Source organism: Mauremys reevesii, linkage group 7 (genome assembly GCF_016161935.1).
Source record: "Mauremys reevesii isolate NIE-2019 linkage group 7, ASM1616193v1, whole genome shotgun sequence".
Classification (NCBI taxonomy): domain Eukaryota; kingdom Metazoa; phylum Chordata; order Testudines; family Geoemydidae; genus Mauremys; species Mauremys reevesii.
Genome location: NC_052629.1, coordinates 95963594 through 95977597, shown reverse-complemented (window position 1 = coordinate 95977597; position 14004 = coordinate 95963594). Strand labels below are relative to the sequence as shown.

At 52.7% G+C, this 14004-nt stretch overlaps 1 protein-coding gene across 3 annotated transcripts in view; it reads left to right on the top strand.

Annotated features, from left to right (window-relative positions):
• MACROD1 (mono-ADP ribosylhydrolase 1) overlaps positions 1 to 4762 on the top strand; it is a 205042-nt gene extending 200280 nt beyond the window's left edge. For 2 of the 3 annotated variants that reach the window (XM_039482754.1, XM_039482752.1), the window contains 4 exons: positions 262 to 292; positions 387 to 460; positions 1218 to 1299; positions 4562 to 4762. In XM_039482754.1, the coding sequence (XP_039338688.1) occupies positions 262 to 292; positions 387 to 460; positions 1218 to 1299; positions 4562 to 4593 (219 nt within the window). In that variant the 3' untranslated portion in view covers positions 4594 to 4762. Of the gene's footprint in view, positions 1 to 261; positions 293 to 386; positions 461 to 1217; positions 1300 to 3988; positions 4025 to 4561 lie in introns of all 3 variants that reach the window. The other variant, XM_039482753.1, reaches the window with a different exon arrangement.
• The last annotated feature ends 9242 nt before the right edge of the window (positions 4763 to 14004 follow it).

The following is a 14004-nucleotide window of genomic DNA, read 5'->3' as shown; positions in this document are numbered from 1 at the left end:
CTGGGGGTCACGCACCTGGGGAGAAAGGAGGTTTATACAAACGGAGAAGAGGTTTGGGAGGGGGCGTTGTATGGAGGGGTGCTGGAGGGACAGTGCTGTGGGGGGCAATGGGGAAGGGCAGTGGGGGGATGAGGGCAGTGTTGTGGAGGATGGTGCTGGGGGAGCAGCAGTGTGGGGTGGCATGGGGATGGGGTGCTGGGGACCGTGGGGGATGGGGAGATGGCAAGTGTCTCTCTCACCCGCTATCTGTCTCCCTCCCAGGCCTTCCCTTGTCTCTCCACGGGCGTGTTCGGTGAGTATGGGGCTGGGCCGGGGACTTGAGCCCCTCTCCTGGGCTGGGGGCTCGCTACAGGTCCCAGCTCTGATCCCTGCTGCTCTGCCCCCAGGGTACCCCAGCGACGCCGCGGCCGAGGTCGTCCTGAGGACACTGCGGGAGTGGCTGGAGGTGAACAAGGAGAAGGTGAGGGGAAGCGTGGGCGCCCCCTGCTGGGCACCTCACTGCCCATGGGAGCACAGGGGTGTGAACAGCAGGCGCACGCGGGAGTGTGTGCAGGAACATGGAGGTGCTGGGGGCATTGGGCATATGGGAGGTGAGTGTTTACATGGGTGTGTGAGAGCATGCACATGAGTGTGAATGGGATTGTGAGCATCACAGTGTTTGTGAGCATGCACATGAGTGTGAATGGGATTGTGAGTGTGACATTGGTGTTTGTGAGCATGCACATGAGTGTGAATGGGTTTGTGAGTGTGACATTGGTGTTTGTGAGCATGCACGAGTGTGAATGGGTTTCTGAGCGTCATGTTGGTGTGTGTGAGCATGCACGAGTGTGAATGGGTTTGTGAGCATCACGCTGGTGTTTGTGAACATGCACATGAGTGAATGGGTTTGTGAGTGTAACAGTGTTTGTGAGCATGCACATGAGTGTGAATGGGTTTGTGAGCATCACGTTGGTGTTTGTGAACATGCACATAGGTGACTGTGAATGTGCACGTGTGTGCACATTGGTGTTTGTGAGTGGACCTGTGGCTGTGCTCACACCATTGTGACCTGAGGGATGGGGGGGGGGGTGATGATCAGGGGAGGAGTTGAGTCCTTTTAGGCCAGGTGCCCAGACCTGCAGCTCTCAGCTCTGCCAACCCTTGAGTCCTCTCCCCCACACCTCCAATGCTGGACTCGCTCCCCACCACTGACCCACATCCCTGCTCACACCCGGCAGGTCGACCGGCTGGTGATTTGCGTCTTCCAGGAGAAGGATGAGGAGATTTACAAGGAGAAGCTGCCCTTCTACTTCCCCATCGGTACGCCACCCCCAATCCCCACCCCTCTACCTTCCCATTAGTACGCCCCCCAGACCCTCATTGGTTATGGCTCCCCTGACCTCCACCCCTCTACCTCCCCATTGGTATGGCCCCCCAGACCCCCCCTCCCTCTACCTCCCCATTGGTACGCCCCCCCGACCTCCACCCCTCTGCTTCCCCATTAGTGGGGCCGCCCCAGACCCCAACCTCTCTACTTCCCCAATGGTACGGACCCCCCCAGATCCCCACCACTCTACTTCCTCATTGGTATGGCTCCCCTGACCTTCACCCCTCTACTTCCCCATTGGTATGGCCCCCACAGACCCCCACCCCTCTACTTCCTTACTGGTACAGATCCCCTGACCTCCACCCCTCTAATTCCTCATTGGTACGCCCCCCCCCGACCTCAATCTCTCTACTTCCCCATTGGTGCGGCTCCCCCCGACCTCCACTCCTCTATTTCCCCATTGGTACACTCCCCCAAACTCTCATCTCTCTACTTCCCCATTGGTACGGTCCCCCAGGATCCCCGCTGCAGTTCTCCCAGCCCCTCCCGGACCTCCCTCCCCCCACAACCCCTGGCCTCCAATCCATCGATTTCCCCATTGGTTCAGCCCCCATAACCCCCCACTCTGACCCCTAGAACTCTCCCCAGCCCCCCATTCCTCTAGTTCCCCATTGGTACAGCTCCCCTGCCCCCGATCCCCCCATAGTCTCCCCCACTCTTCCCCCCAACCTCTCCTCACCAGTCTCTCAGGGCTCTCCTGTGACTCCCCTTATCCTGCAGGACCCTCTCAGCCAGCTTAAGAACATAAGAACGGCCGTACTGGGTCAGACCAATGGTCCATCTAGCTCCATATCCTGTGACAGTTGCCAATGCCAGGTGCCCCAGAGGGAATGAACATAAGAGGGCAATTGATCGAGTGATCTATCCCCTGTCGTCCAGTCTCAGCTTCTGGCAGTTAGAGGTTTAGGGACACCCAGAGCATGGGCTAAATCCCTGACCATCTTAGCTAGTAGCCATTGATGGACCTGTCCGCCGTGAACTTATCCAGTTCCTTTTATAAGATTTTTGGCCTTCACAACATCCCCTGGGAATGAGTTCCACGGGCTGACTGTGTGTTGTGTGACAAAATACTGCCTTGGGTTTGTTTCAAACCTACTGCCTGTTAATTTCATTGGGTGACCCACTGGTCCTTGTGTTATGGGAAGGGGGTAAATAAAACTTCCTTACGCACTTTCTCCACACCAGTCATGATTTTATAGACCTCTATCATATCCCCTCTAGTCGTCTCTTTTCCAAGCTGAGCACTCTCAGTCTTTTCAGTCTCTCATATGGGAGTGGGTCCGTCCCCCTAATCATTCCTGTTGCCCTTCTCTGCACTTTCTCCAGTTCTACTACAGCTTTTTTGAGACGGGGCAACCAGAGCTGCACATAGTATTCAGGGTGTGGACATACCATGGATTTATCTAGTGACATTATGATATTTTCTGTTTTATTATCTGTCCCTTTTCCAATGGGTCCTAACATTCTGGTAGCGTTTTTGAGCAGATCACTTCAAAGAACTAGCCACAATGACTCCAAGTTCTCTCTTGAGTGGTAACAGCTAATTTAGACCCCCATCATTTTTGTATAGTAGGATTATGTTTTCCAATGTGTGTCACTTTGCATTTGTCAACATTGAAGTTCATCTGCTATTTTGTTGCCCAGTCACCCAGTTTTGTGAGATTCCTTTGTAACTCTTAGTTCAGTCCAAACATCCGCCGCCCGCAGCCGCTCAGCAGGCGGGGCGCGGCGGGGCGCCCGGAGCAGCATGTGGACCTGCATCCGCATGCGCTGGTCGCGTGGCTGTGCTGACGGCCGGCTGGACCCCTGCCCCGCGGCGCCCGGCGTCGCCGCGGAGCCGCGCGGCAGCGCATGCGCCGCGAGGTCCAGCCGAGGAGCGCGGCCTCGCGCGCCGTCCTCATGCCAGCAGGTGCAGCAGGTCGGTCCGTCCGGGTCTCCGTGCTCTCCACGCGGGCGCTGCGGCAGGTCCGCCGGCGCAGCCTGCCGCCCCCTAGATTTGGCCGCCCCAGGCACCAGCTTGTTTTGCTGGTGCCTAGAGCCGCCCCTGAGTCCAAAACTAACCACGATCTGGAGTAGTCTAGTATCATCTGAAGATTTTGCCATCTCACTGTTCACCCCGTTTTCCAAATCACTTATGAATATGTTGAACCACACTGGTTCCAGTACAGATCTTTGGGGGACCCTGCCACTTCCTGCTCTCCATTGTGAACACTGACCATTGATTCCTACCCTTTGTTCTCTGTCTTGTAACTAGTTATTGATCTGTGAGGGGACCTTCTCTCTTATCCCCTGACTATTTACAACTGTTCCCCCTGAGCCCCTATAACCAGGGACTCCTTCCCCCCAGGACCCCTCCCCCCTGGCCTTCTCTCACAGCCTCCTGACCTGCCCCCACAGCTCCCCAACCCCTTCCCATCCTCCTGCCCCAAACCCTTCCCCATCCAGTACATGGGGGCCCTTTCCCTCCCCCTTGTCCTGCCCCACACAGATTTTGATGGACCCTGTGGACACCCAGGGAGGGTAGATGGGGGTGGGCTCTCCCCTTCCCCACCCCCACTGGGCATTGGGTATATTTTGGGGGGGAATTCCCTGGATTAACCCTCCCCCTTCTCTTATTTCTAGCCTGATCCTGACCCCATCCCTCCCTCCCTGCGATGGGTAAGCCCAACCCAGCACCGTGTGCAGTGGGGGGAACTCCCCTAACCCCAGAACCCCCCACTCACTAACCCCAGAACCACATTATCTGGGCTAGTGGGGGGCACTGAGGGGCACCAGCAGAGCTGGATAAGAGGCGGGGCTGTGGGTCAGGACTGAGGGGTACCGGCAGAGCTGGGATAGCGGGGGGGCCATGCATTGGGATGGAGGGGCACTGGCGGAGCTCGGATAGCAGGGGGCTGTGGGTCTGGACAGAGGGGCACCGGTGGAGCTGGGCTGGGATCCCAGGGCTGGCAAAGCAGGGGGCTGCGGGTTGGGATTGAGGGGCACCGGCTGAGCTGGGGGAGGGAGCCCAGGGCTGCGATTGGGGGGGCTGCAGGTTGGGAATGAGGCACTGATCCCATGGCCGCTGGGGGTTGAGTACCAAATGCTGCCTGCCTTCTGCCCTCCTTCCCCCCCGCCATGCACCTGGTCCTGGCCTGTTGCCCCCTGATGCCCCTGGATGCACAGATCTGACCCCGCGTCTTTCTTCCCCCACAGACACCGCCGAGCAGCCGGCAGCCCAACCCTGAAAGACCCCCCCCAGAGATGCTGCCTGCCCCCCTTCTCTGCTGATTGTCCCTCAACCCCTACATTATTGCACCTGGGAGAGAAAAGACCCTCCCAACTTCAGCACCTTCACTTCCCCCAGTGAGACCCTCCCTCGTTTCCCACCCAGCTAATAAAGTTATTTGCTTTGAATTATCGTGTTGCTGCTGCCTTCTGGGAGAGTCCCTGTCCCATGGCCCCTGGCTGGGAGCTTCCTCGGGGTGGGGAGGGGCTCGGGTACCGGATCCGAAGCTGAGAGACAGGCTGGGCGGTTCTGACGCTGTCCAGCAGGGGGCGGTAGGGGCAGACACAGAGCTGGGCTTGGTCCCTCCAGCAGGGGGCAGCAGGGACCGAGACAAACACAGCGTGGTGGGAGGGTTTGGGGTCCGGATAGTTCAGGAATTCAGGGGCACGTGCCCCGCCCCCGAGGCTCTTCAGTAGGATTGTGCTGCACTCAGGACTCCTGGGGGGGGGGGGGGTGTCTATCCAGGGGGCTGCACGAAATGTCCCAGACCCAGATATTGGTGTTTCGCGGGCAGGGACAGTGACTCCCAGACCTAGCCACACACACACACATAGGTGTGATGGGGGCAGGTTAATGGGGGGGGGGCTAATCAGATGCCTTTAAAAGGCTTCTCCAGGCAGACGCCAGCTGACAGCTTAGGCTGTGGGTTTTGGGGAAAGGCTTGTGCAGCTTCCGGAGGGACATGGATACTAGGAAGGGCTGGTAACTGTCTAGCAGATAAGGCCGGGGGGCTGGCTGACTTGGAACCCAGGAGTCCTGATTCTCAGCCTCCGCATACACTAGCCCCCCCCCCTTCCAGACCTGAGGCTAGAACCTGGGCATCCAGGGCCCTTCTATGCCCAGCTTGGCCTAGCCACAAGACACTGCAGCTGCTCTCTTGCAGAAGGTGGGGGTCTGTCTGGTCTGCTCCCCCCACAGCTGGGGTTGGGGGGCTGGCATTCACACACACACACACACACACACACACACACACCCATTCACTCTTCTTCTGTGAACTCCTGTTAGGGGTCAGGACGCCTGGGTTCTGTCCCCAGCATGGGGAGGGAGGTGGCCCAGAGATTGGGGGAGGGGCTGGAAGCCAGGATTTCTAGTTTGTTTCGAGCACTCTGAGTGGGGAATGGGTTATTGGGGTTGGGGGGGGCTGCTGGGAATTAGGTAAAGAGACTAGTGCTCCCCTTAAACTCCCCTGAGTGTGGCACTGACTGTGCCCCAACTGCCTTGCTGTGCTGGGTGGGAGGGGAACAGCTGATGGGGGAACATGCTCTTGGGGGGGGGGGGGGCGCTATGTGTGCCTCTCTCAGGATCAGGGCTGGAGGTGCAGCCTTGTTAGTTAATTTCCTTCACTCTCTCTCCCGCTAGGCGTGGGGCGCCCAGCTCCCATTTCCCCGTCACACCTGGCTGGAGCAGGAGACAAAGGCAGCAGCGGAGGCTGTTGGGTAGAATACAGATTAGCTTGGTGAGCAACAGCAGATGCCTCAGCTGGCTGAGGACTGGGCTGGGGCGGGGCTGCAAGTCAGGAGTGAGGGGCACTAGTGGAACTGTGGGGAGGTGCTGTGGGTTAGGCTTGGAGGGCACCAGCAGAGCTGTGTGTGGGGCTAACAGGAGGCTGTGGGTCAGGAGTGAGGGGCACCGGTGGAGTTGTGTGTGGGGGCTGTGAGTCAAGAATTACGGGTGTGAGCAGAGCTATGGGGGGGGGCAGAGTGGTGCTCTGAATTAGGGGCTCCCTGCAGCCGGGAGCCAGCTGGCTGCATGCCCTGGAAATGGGGGATCTAGCGGGTCTCACTGGAGCTGAGTAGGGAACCTGGGGGGCAGAGACCAGCCCTAAAAGCCTCTTTTGTTCATCAAGGTGTCTGCCCAAGGGCTGGGGAACTACTCCCTGGGGGTGTTGCAAGACCCCCCTCCTGGGCAGTGGCTGTTAATACCCAGCACTCTGCAGCCACAGAGCTCATGGGGGAGGAAGCCTGGGACAGGAGCTACACTGCAGGATGAGGATCCCCATCCTCAGCTCCTTTTGCTCTGGGAATGTGGCAGGGCCTGAGGGGGCGGATTCCAGGGTTCCATTCTGGTGGGGCAGACGGGTTGGGTTGGGGGGGGCAAGGGGGGCACGCGCAGGATTTCCGTGCCTCAGGCTGCGGGAGAATGTCCAGACTGCTGGGTTCTGCAGTGGTGGAGCTGGGGTGGGTGCTAGGACTCTTGGGTTCCACAATGGCAAAAGTAGGGGGGGGGGGTGGGATGGGGACTCCTGAGCCCCATTTGTGTGGGGCCAACATTGGGACTCTGGGGTTCTAATTTGGGGGGGACGGGGGGAGGAGTTCTGGTGGACCAGAGACACCTGTGGGGCTGGGGCCCTGGTGGCTTGGACACCCAGACCCAGGGCCGGCTTTAGGCCTATTCCACCAATTCCCCCTGAATCGGGCCACACGCCTAAGAGGGCCCCGCGCCCACTGAGAATCCCTTCCCTGGCTAGAGGCGCCTTTTTAATTTTTACTCACCCGGCGGCGCTCCGGGTCTTCAGCGGCGGGTACTTCGCTCGCTCCGGGTCTTCGGTGGCACTTCGGCGGCGGGTCCTTCAGTGCCGCCGAAGACCTGGAGTGAGTGAAGGCCCCGCCACTGAAGTGCCGCCGAAGACTCAGAGCACCGCCGGGTGAGTACAAGCCCCACAAGTTTTTTTGTTTGTTTTTTTAGTCATCCCTGCTGGGGCCCCATCAAAACTGTTCGAACTGGGCCCCACACTTCCTAAAGCCGGCCCTGCCCAGACCCACAGGTAAAGCTGGGGGATGTCTCTTCAGCCAAGAGCTGATTTGCTGAGAAATGCAGTTTGGCCGACCTGAAACCATTGTCAAACTGGTGCCGAGTCCCCTGCCCAGCTTTGGCCACCCTGAGGGCATAGAAACACTTCAGTAATGTCAACCAGAAGCATTTTGACCCAGCTTGGCACCTGCTTTGATTCTGAGATATCTGCCCAAGTCTGGGGAGGATAGATGTGCCAAATGTCTGGGCTTGGCGGGGGGAGCGAGGACCTGCCGTCTAACCCGTAGCCTGGTGGCTTCGGGCGCTTGCCCAGGGAGTGGCAGATGGCCCAGTCTCTGCTCAGTCACTGAAGTATTTTAGCCAAAGGGGAGCAGCTTCAATAGGCCCAGAGCCCAGTGGTTGGGACGGCTGCTGCATTGTGGGAGACTCGTGTTCAAATCCCTTTCCACATCGAGCTGGGAGAGAATTGACATGGGCTGTCCCAGGTGAGGACTCACGCCAGGGCTCAGACTTAGAAGAGAGGCCCTTGCAATCTTCTCCTGCCCCGGGTAGGTGTCCTGCTGGACTCTTAACAAATGCCCCAAATGGAAAACCTTTGGCTTGTGTTAAAATGCAGCACTTCTGTCTGATCCCATTTTTCCCAACCTTTTTGTGTAACTGAGAAATGTTGGTTTTGGTTCAAGCTGAAACAAACATGTGTGGTGTGTTTGGAGTTGCTGGTAAACTTTAAAAAACAAACAAACAAACAAAAAACCTTAGTCACCCAACTCTATCCCCGGGTCCCAAGGGTGTTTCTTTAACCATCTGGGTGCTGAGGTGAGGCTCCCTTCCTCCTAGGACAGCTGCAGAGACTGAGCTGTCCTCTGGGCAGGGACTGAAATGTTCCCCAGGTGAAGGAGGACAGAGTTAAACGTCCAGACTTTCACAAACTTCAGTCAGTTCTGGTTGCTGAAGTAGGTCAATTTTGCCCTCTTTAAAAATTTTGTCCAACTAGCTTAAAGTGCAAATCACAACTGCTGTGAACCAGAGATTTTCATTATGAAAATGTCATAAGAACGGCCGTGCTGGGTCAGACCCATGGTCCGTCTAGCCCAGTAGCCTGTCTTCCAACAGCAGCCACGGCCAGATGATTCAGAGACTGAATGCAAGAGAGCAATTGATCAAGCGATCCATCCCCTGTCGTCCAGTCCCAGTTTCTGTCAGTCAGAGGCTGAGGGACACGCAGCCCATGGGACTGCATCTCTGAGCATCTTGGCTAATAGCCATTGATGTTCCTAAACTCCAGGAACTTACCTATCGCTTTTTTGAACCCAATTATAATGTTGGCCTTCACAACCTCATGGGCAATGAGTACTACAGGCTGACTATGTTGTGTGAAGTACTTACGTTTCTTAAACCTGCTGCCTGTTCATTTCATTGGGTTGTGAGAAGGGGTAAATAACATTTCCCTATTCACTGGCTCCACACTATTTGTGAGTTTATGGACCTCTATCATATCCCCCCTTAGTCGTCTCTTTTCCAAGCTGAGCACTCTGTCTTCAATCTCTCTTCATATGGAAGCTGTTCCATCCCCCAAACCATTTGTGTTGCCTTTCTCTGTACCTTTTCCAATTCTAATGTATCTTTTTGAGATGGGGCAACCAGAACTACATGCAGCATTCAACGTGTGCGTGTAGTATGGATTTATGTAGTTGTATTATGACAGTTTTTACTGTCTGTTCTTCATAATGGTTCCTAACATTCTGTTAGCATGTCTGGTTATTTTTACTGCTTCTGCACACTGAGCAGATATGGCTTGTTCTCTGAAAACAGCGACTCCAAGATCCCTCTTGAGTGGTAACAGCTAATTTAGACCCTATCATTTTTGTATAGTAGGATTATGTTTTCCAATGTGTGTCACTTTGCATTTGTCAACATTGAATTTCATCTGCCATTTTGTTGCCCAGTCACCCAGTTTTGTGAGATCCCTTTGTAACTCTTAGTTCAGTCCAAAGCTGACCGCGATCTTGAGTAGTTTTGTATCATCTGCAAATTTTGCCACCTCACTGTTCACCCCCTTTTCCAAATCACTTATGAATATGTTGACCCACACTGGTCCCAGTACAGATCTTTGGGGGACCCTGCCACTTCCCTCTCTCCATTATGAAAATTGACCATTGATTCCTACCCTTTGTTCCCTGGCTTGTAACCAGTTATTGATCTGTGAGGGGAACCTTCCCTCTCATCCCGTGAGCACCATCTGGTCCTGGTGACTTATTACTGTACAATTTAGTGACTTGTTCCAAACCCACTTCCTATCAACACCTCAATCTGGGACAGGTCCTCAAATTTGTCACTGAAAAAGAATGGCTCAGTGTGGGGACGTCCCTCAGAACCGCTGCAGCAAAGACTCATGCAAAGAAGTTATTAAGTTTCTCCACAATAGCCTTGTCTTCCTTGAGTGCTGCTTTAGCAACTCGATCCTCCAGCGGTTTGGCAGGCTTCCTGCTTCTGATGTACTTAAACTTTTTAGCTGTTAATTTTTGTGTCTTTTGCTAGTTGCTCTTCGAGTTGTCTTGTATCTAATTATACTTTTACACTTGACAGGGCAGAGTTTGTTCCTTTCTATTTTTCTCACTTGGATTTGACTTCCAACTTTCAAAGAATGCTTCTTTGCCTCTAACTGCCTCTTACTTGGCTGTTAGCCATGGTGGCATTTTTTGATCCTCTTACTGATTCTCTGTTTTTGAAGGTGAGGGGGGTGGCAGTGGCAATACATGTAGCTTGAGCCTCTGTTATGGTGTTTTTAAGTAGTTTCCATGCAGTTTGCAGGCACTTTGCTCTTATGACTGTTCCTTTTAATCGCTATTTTTAATTACTTGTTTTTGAGTAGCTCCCTTTTTTGAAGTTAAATGCTTCTGGGTGGGTTTCTTTGATATTTCTGCCCTAGAGAGATGTTCATTTAATCACCTTATGGTCCATATTACTGAGCAGTTCAGATATAGTGACCTCTCGGACCAGATCCCGTGCACCACTTTGTATTGAACCAAGAATTGCCTAAGCTGCTGTGAGTAGTAGTCATTACGGCATCTAGAAATGTTATCTCAGCAGCCCATGCCGAGGGAACATGTTCCCAGTCAACACAAAGAGAGTTGAATTCCTCCATTGTTGGGTTTTCGGTTTGTATAGCCTCTCATTTCCCTGAGATTATGTAATCACTCTCCTGGTCAGGATTATATGCCTACTCCTATTATTCAAGCATAGACATTCTGCCCATAGAGATTCCATGGTACAACTTGATTCAATATTATCACCTTATTGGAGTCTGACTTTTCTAGCATGATGCTATTCCCCCACCGGCATGGCCTACTGGCCTACTTATCAAATTGGTCCATATTTACTCATCTGCCTTCATGTGACGTGATTGACGGGGGCTTTTTTCATTTGACCATTTCTCTTCAGCTCCCACCTTTATGTTATCAGTGTCTATCCTCCCCTCTTTCCTAGGAGATTGTTTCCCCTCTAATAAATCCTCCCCTAAGGGATGCGTCTGGCTGAATCTCATACTCCTCCGCACCTGTTGGCTCTCCCCCGGCCCTTACTCTAAAAACTCCTTTAAGATCTCTACTATTTGATGTCAGAGATTCTAAGGCCCAAAGGGACCATTAGGATCATGGTCTCTTCCCTCCCATACGACACAGGCCAGAGAACTGCCCCAGAATAATTCCCAGAGCAGATCTCTTTAGAAAAACATCCCATCCTGATTTCAAAACTGTCATCGAGGGAGAATCCACTGACCCCGGTAAGGTGTCCCGAGGGTTAATTACTAAGGTGCACGCTAAGAAAGTGTGTCCTATTTCTGTCTAGCTTCAACCTCCAGCCATTGGATTGTTAGACCTTTCTCCGCTAGACTGGAGCGCCCATTATTAACTATTCATTTCCCAGGTAGCTACGTATAGACTGTGTTCAAATCACCCCTTAATCTTCCCTTTGGCAAGCTAAATAGAGTCTCTCACTATAAGGCATGTTTTGCAATCCTGCAATCATTCTCCTGGCTCTTCTCAGAACCCCTCCAATTTCTCACCATCCTCCTTCAATTGTAGGCCCCAGAACAGGCTGTAGAGTCCAACAGCGGTTGCACCATTGCCAAAAGCAGAGGTAAAATGATCTCCCTGGGATGCACAAACTGGGGAATCTTGAGCAGGTTCATATTAGCTCTTTTTGGCTACAGCATCGCACCGAGCTTGCGTTCAGCTGATTATCCACGACCCACAGCTCTGTCAGTCGCCGCTTTCCAGGAGCGAGGCCTCCATTGTGTATGTCTGGCCTACGTTCTCCACTCCTAGATGTCGAGTGCATTTTAATGAAAATAGTTTGGTTGTAGGCAGTTTATCAAACTATCAAAATTGCTCTGAATAGGTGACCTGTCCCCTTCATTATTTACCTCTCCCCCAATCTTTGCCATCAGCTGACTTTATCAGTGTCTATTTTGTTTTCTTCCAGGTCACAGACAAAAATGTTAAAGAGCATAAGGCCAAGAACTAATTCCTGCGGGACCCCACTGGAAACAGACCCCCTTTAATGACCATTCCCATTACATGGTGAGACCTGTTAGCTAGTTCTTAATTCATGTAACATGTGCCATAACTCTAGAGGGTTTCGGTTTTTAATAGTCAAATGCATTAAAGACATCTCCTACCTCAGTGCTATTACCTTGATCAACCAAACTCCTTGAGAAAAGGGAATGTGGCAGGAGCTATTTTCCAGGAACCCATGTTGATCAATCAAGAATAAAACAAGTCAAGTCCCCTGTCAGCTGCTCCATTATCTTGTCCAGGGTTGATGGCAGGCCTATAATTAACCCCATCATACCATTTACCCCTTTTTTTAAACTGGCACATTAGCTTTCTTCTGGAACTTCCAAGGCTACAGTAACAGTGCAGTGAGCTCCTCACCAGCTCTGTCAAAACTCTTGGATGCAAGTTATCTGGATTGGCTGGGTTTTTAAAAAAAAAAGTCTGACGTTGGTAGCTTCTGTCTAACAGCCTCCATAGCATAGAAAGTGTATATAGCTTAAAAAAGCTTCCTTAATACTGCCAGCCATTGCTTCTCCTTGGCTCTTGGCTTCCCTGATCAACTTCCTACACTGCCTAACTTCTGACTTGCATTCATTACTGTCAACTTCCCTCTTCTTCCATGTGTTATAATCTATTTATTGCCTTCAATTCCCCTCTTAAATGCTCTTGACCAGCACAGCTGTCTTCCACAAGTGTGGTATTGTGGCTTTCTGGGTATCTTGTGAGGTTTTTACCAATTAATATTTTTCTGATTTAAATTTTTCCTTCCAGCTGATTTGATTAAAATTGTTCTCAGCTTAGTGAAACTGGCATGCTGTGCATGTGCACGTTATAAATGTGATCAAGTCATGAGCACTGGTAGCTAAGCTACCATTAATTTTTAGTTTGGTGAGCACTTCCATTCTGTTAGGACAAGGTCTAATAAAGAATTCTGCCCTATGTGGACTGCAACACCCCCCCCCCCTTTTTATTTTTTTAAAGCTTTAGGAACTTGTCCCCTACAGTTTAGAGGTACCAAGGATGTCTTAGTACTGGCAGTGTGAACTCCAGCATGAGTTACAGATGTCACTCAAAGCGAAGTCTCCCATGATCACGTAGGTTTTTGCCCTACACACTGTAGACAGGTGTGCAATGAGGCAGCTATGCTGTTCCCTAGTGCGATGAGGTGAGCTGTAGCAGATGCTGATGCAGATGCTTTATCTGTTAGGCTGTTGATCCATAAGCAGTCGAGCTCACTTTCTTCTGTGTTAGCAAACAGGTACAGCCATTGTCATAGTCCCAGTTCCCTGCCCCCCACGCTCTCTTCCCTAAATCAGTTATAGCCATTGATGGCACAACTGGAAAATTGCACTCACCCTAGTAGTTTCCATAAGAGCCAGTAGATTTGTCTGCACATTTGACAGCTCTGAAACGTTCTTGGAAACATCTCAAAAGTGAGACATGACCTGAACCTAACCCACCTCCTCCCCGGGAAGCTATGGCTGAAACAAAGAGGGGTTTTCTGCTGGGCAAAGGCCCACTGGCTCCACAAGGGAGCCCTTGCCATGCGCTACAGCTCCAGGAGCTCGACTGGCTGGGGGTAGGTCATGTGCGAGCTGGGCATCACACCAACCCAGATGTGCCTGTGTGCCCAACCCAGACCATCAGCTCTGCTCCTGGCTGGGGAACTATAGCAGGAGCCTGTTCCATGTGACTCAGGGTAGCACTGCACAGCCCCTGCAGCTGGGCGCAAGGTCCCTCTCTTGCTGGGTGGTGTGTGGGACGTGCTCTAAGAGCTCAACCTTAGAAAGCTAATAAAAGGGTGGATAATGTCCCCTTTGTACAGAGCCTGCCACAAGTCTGCTTCCTCCCCGCAATTAATAGGCCTCAATGGTCAGAAGCCAGTTTTATTCCCTGAAACTGCTGGGATGGGGCCTCCTAAAGGTATACAGAGAGGGCATGGAGGTGACTGTCTTAATGCAAGGAATATAGCTGGGAGTCATTTTTAGCTGTCTTTCTCCCTCCCCTCGTGTCGCTCCCCCCAAACCCCGTGAGATGAACTTTGCTTCAGAGCAGCTCAAGTA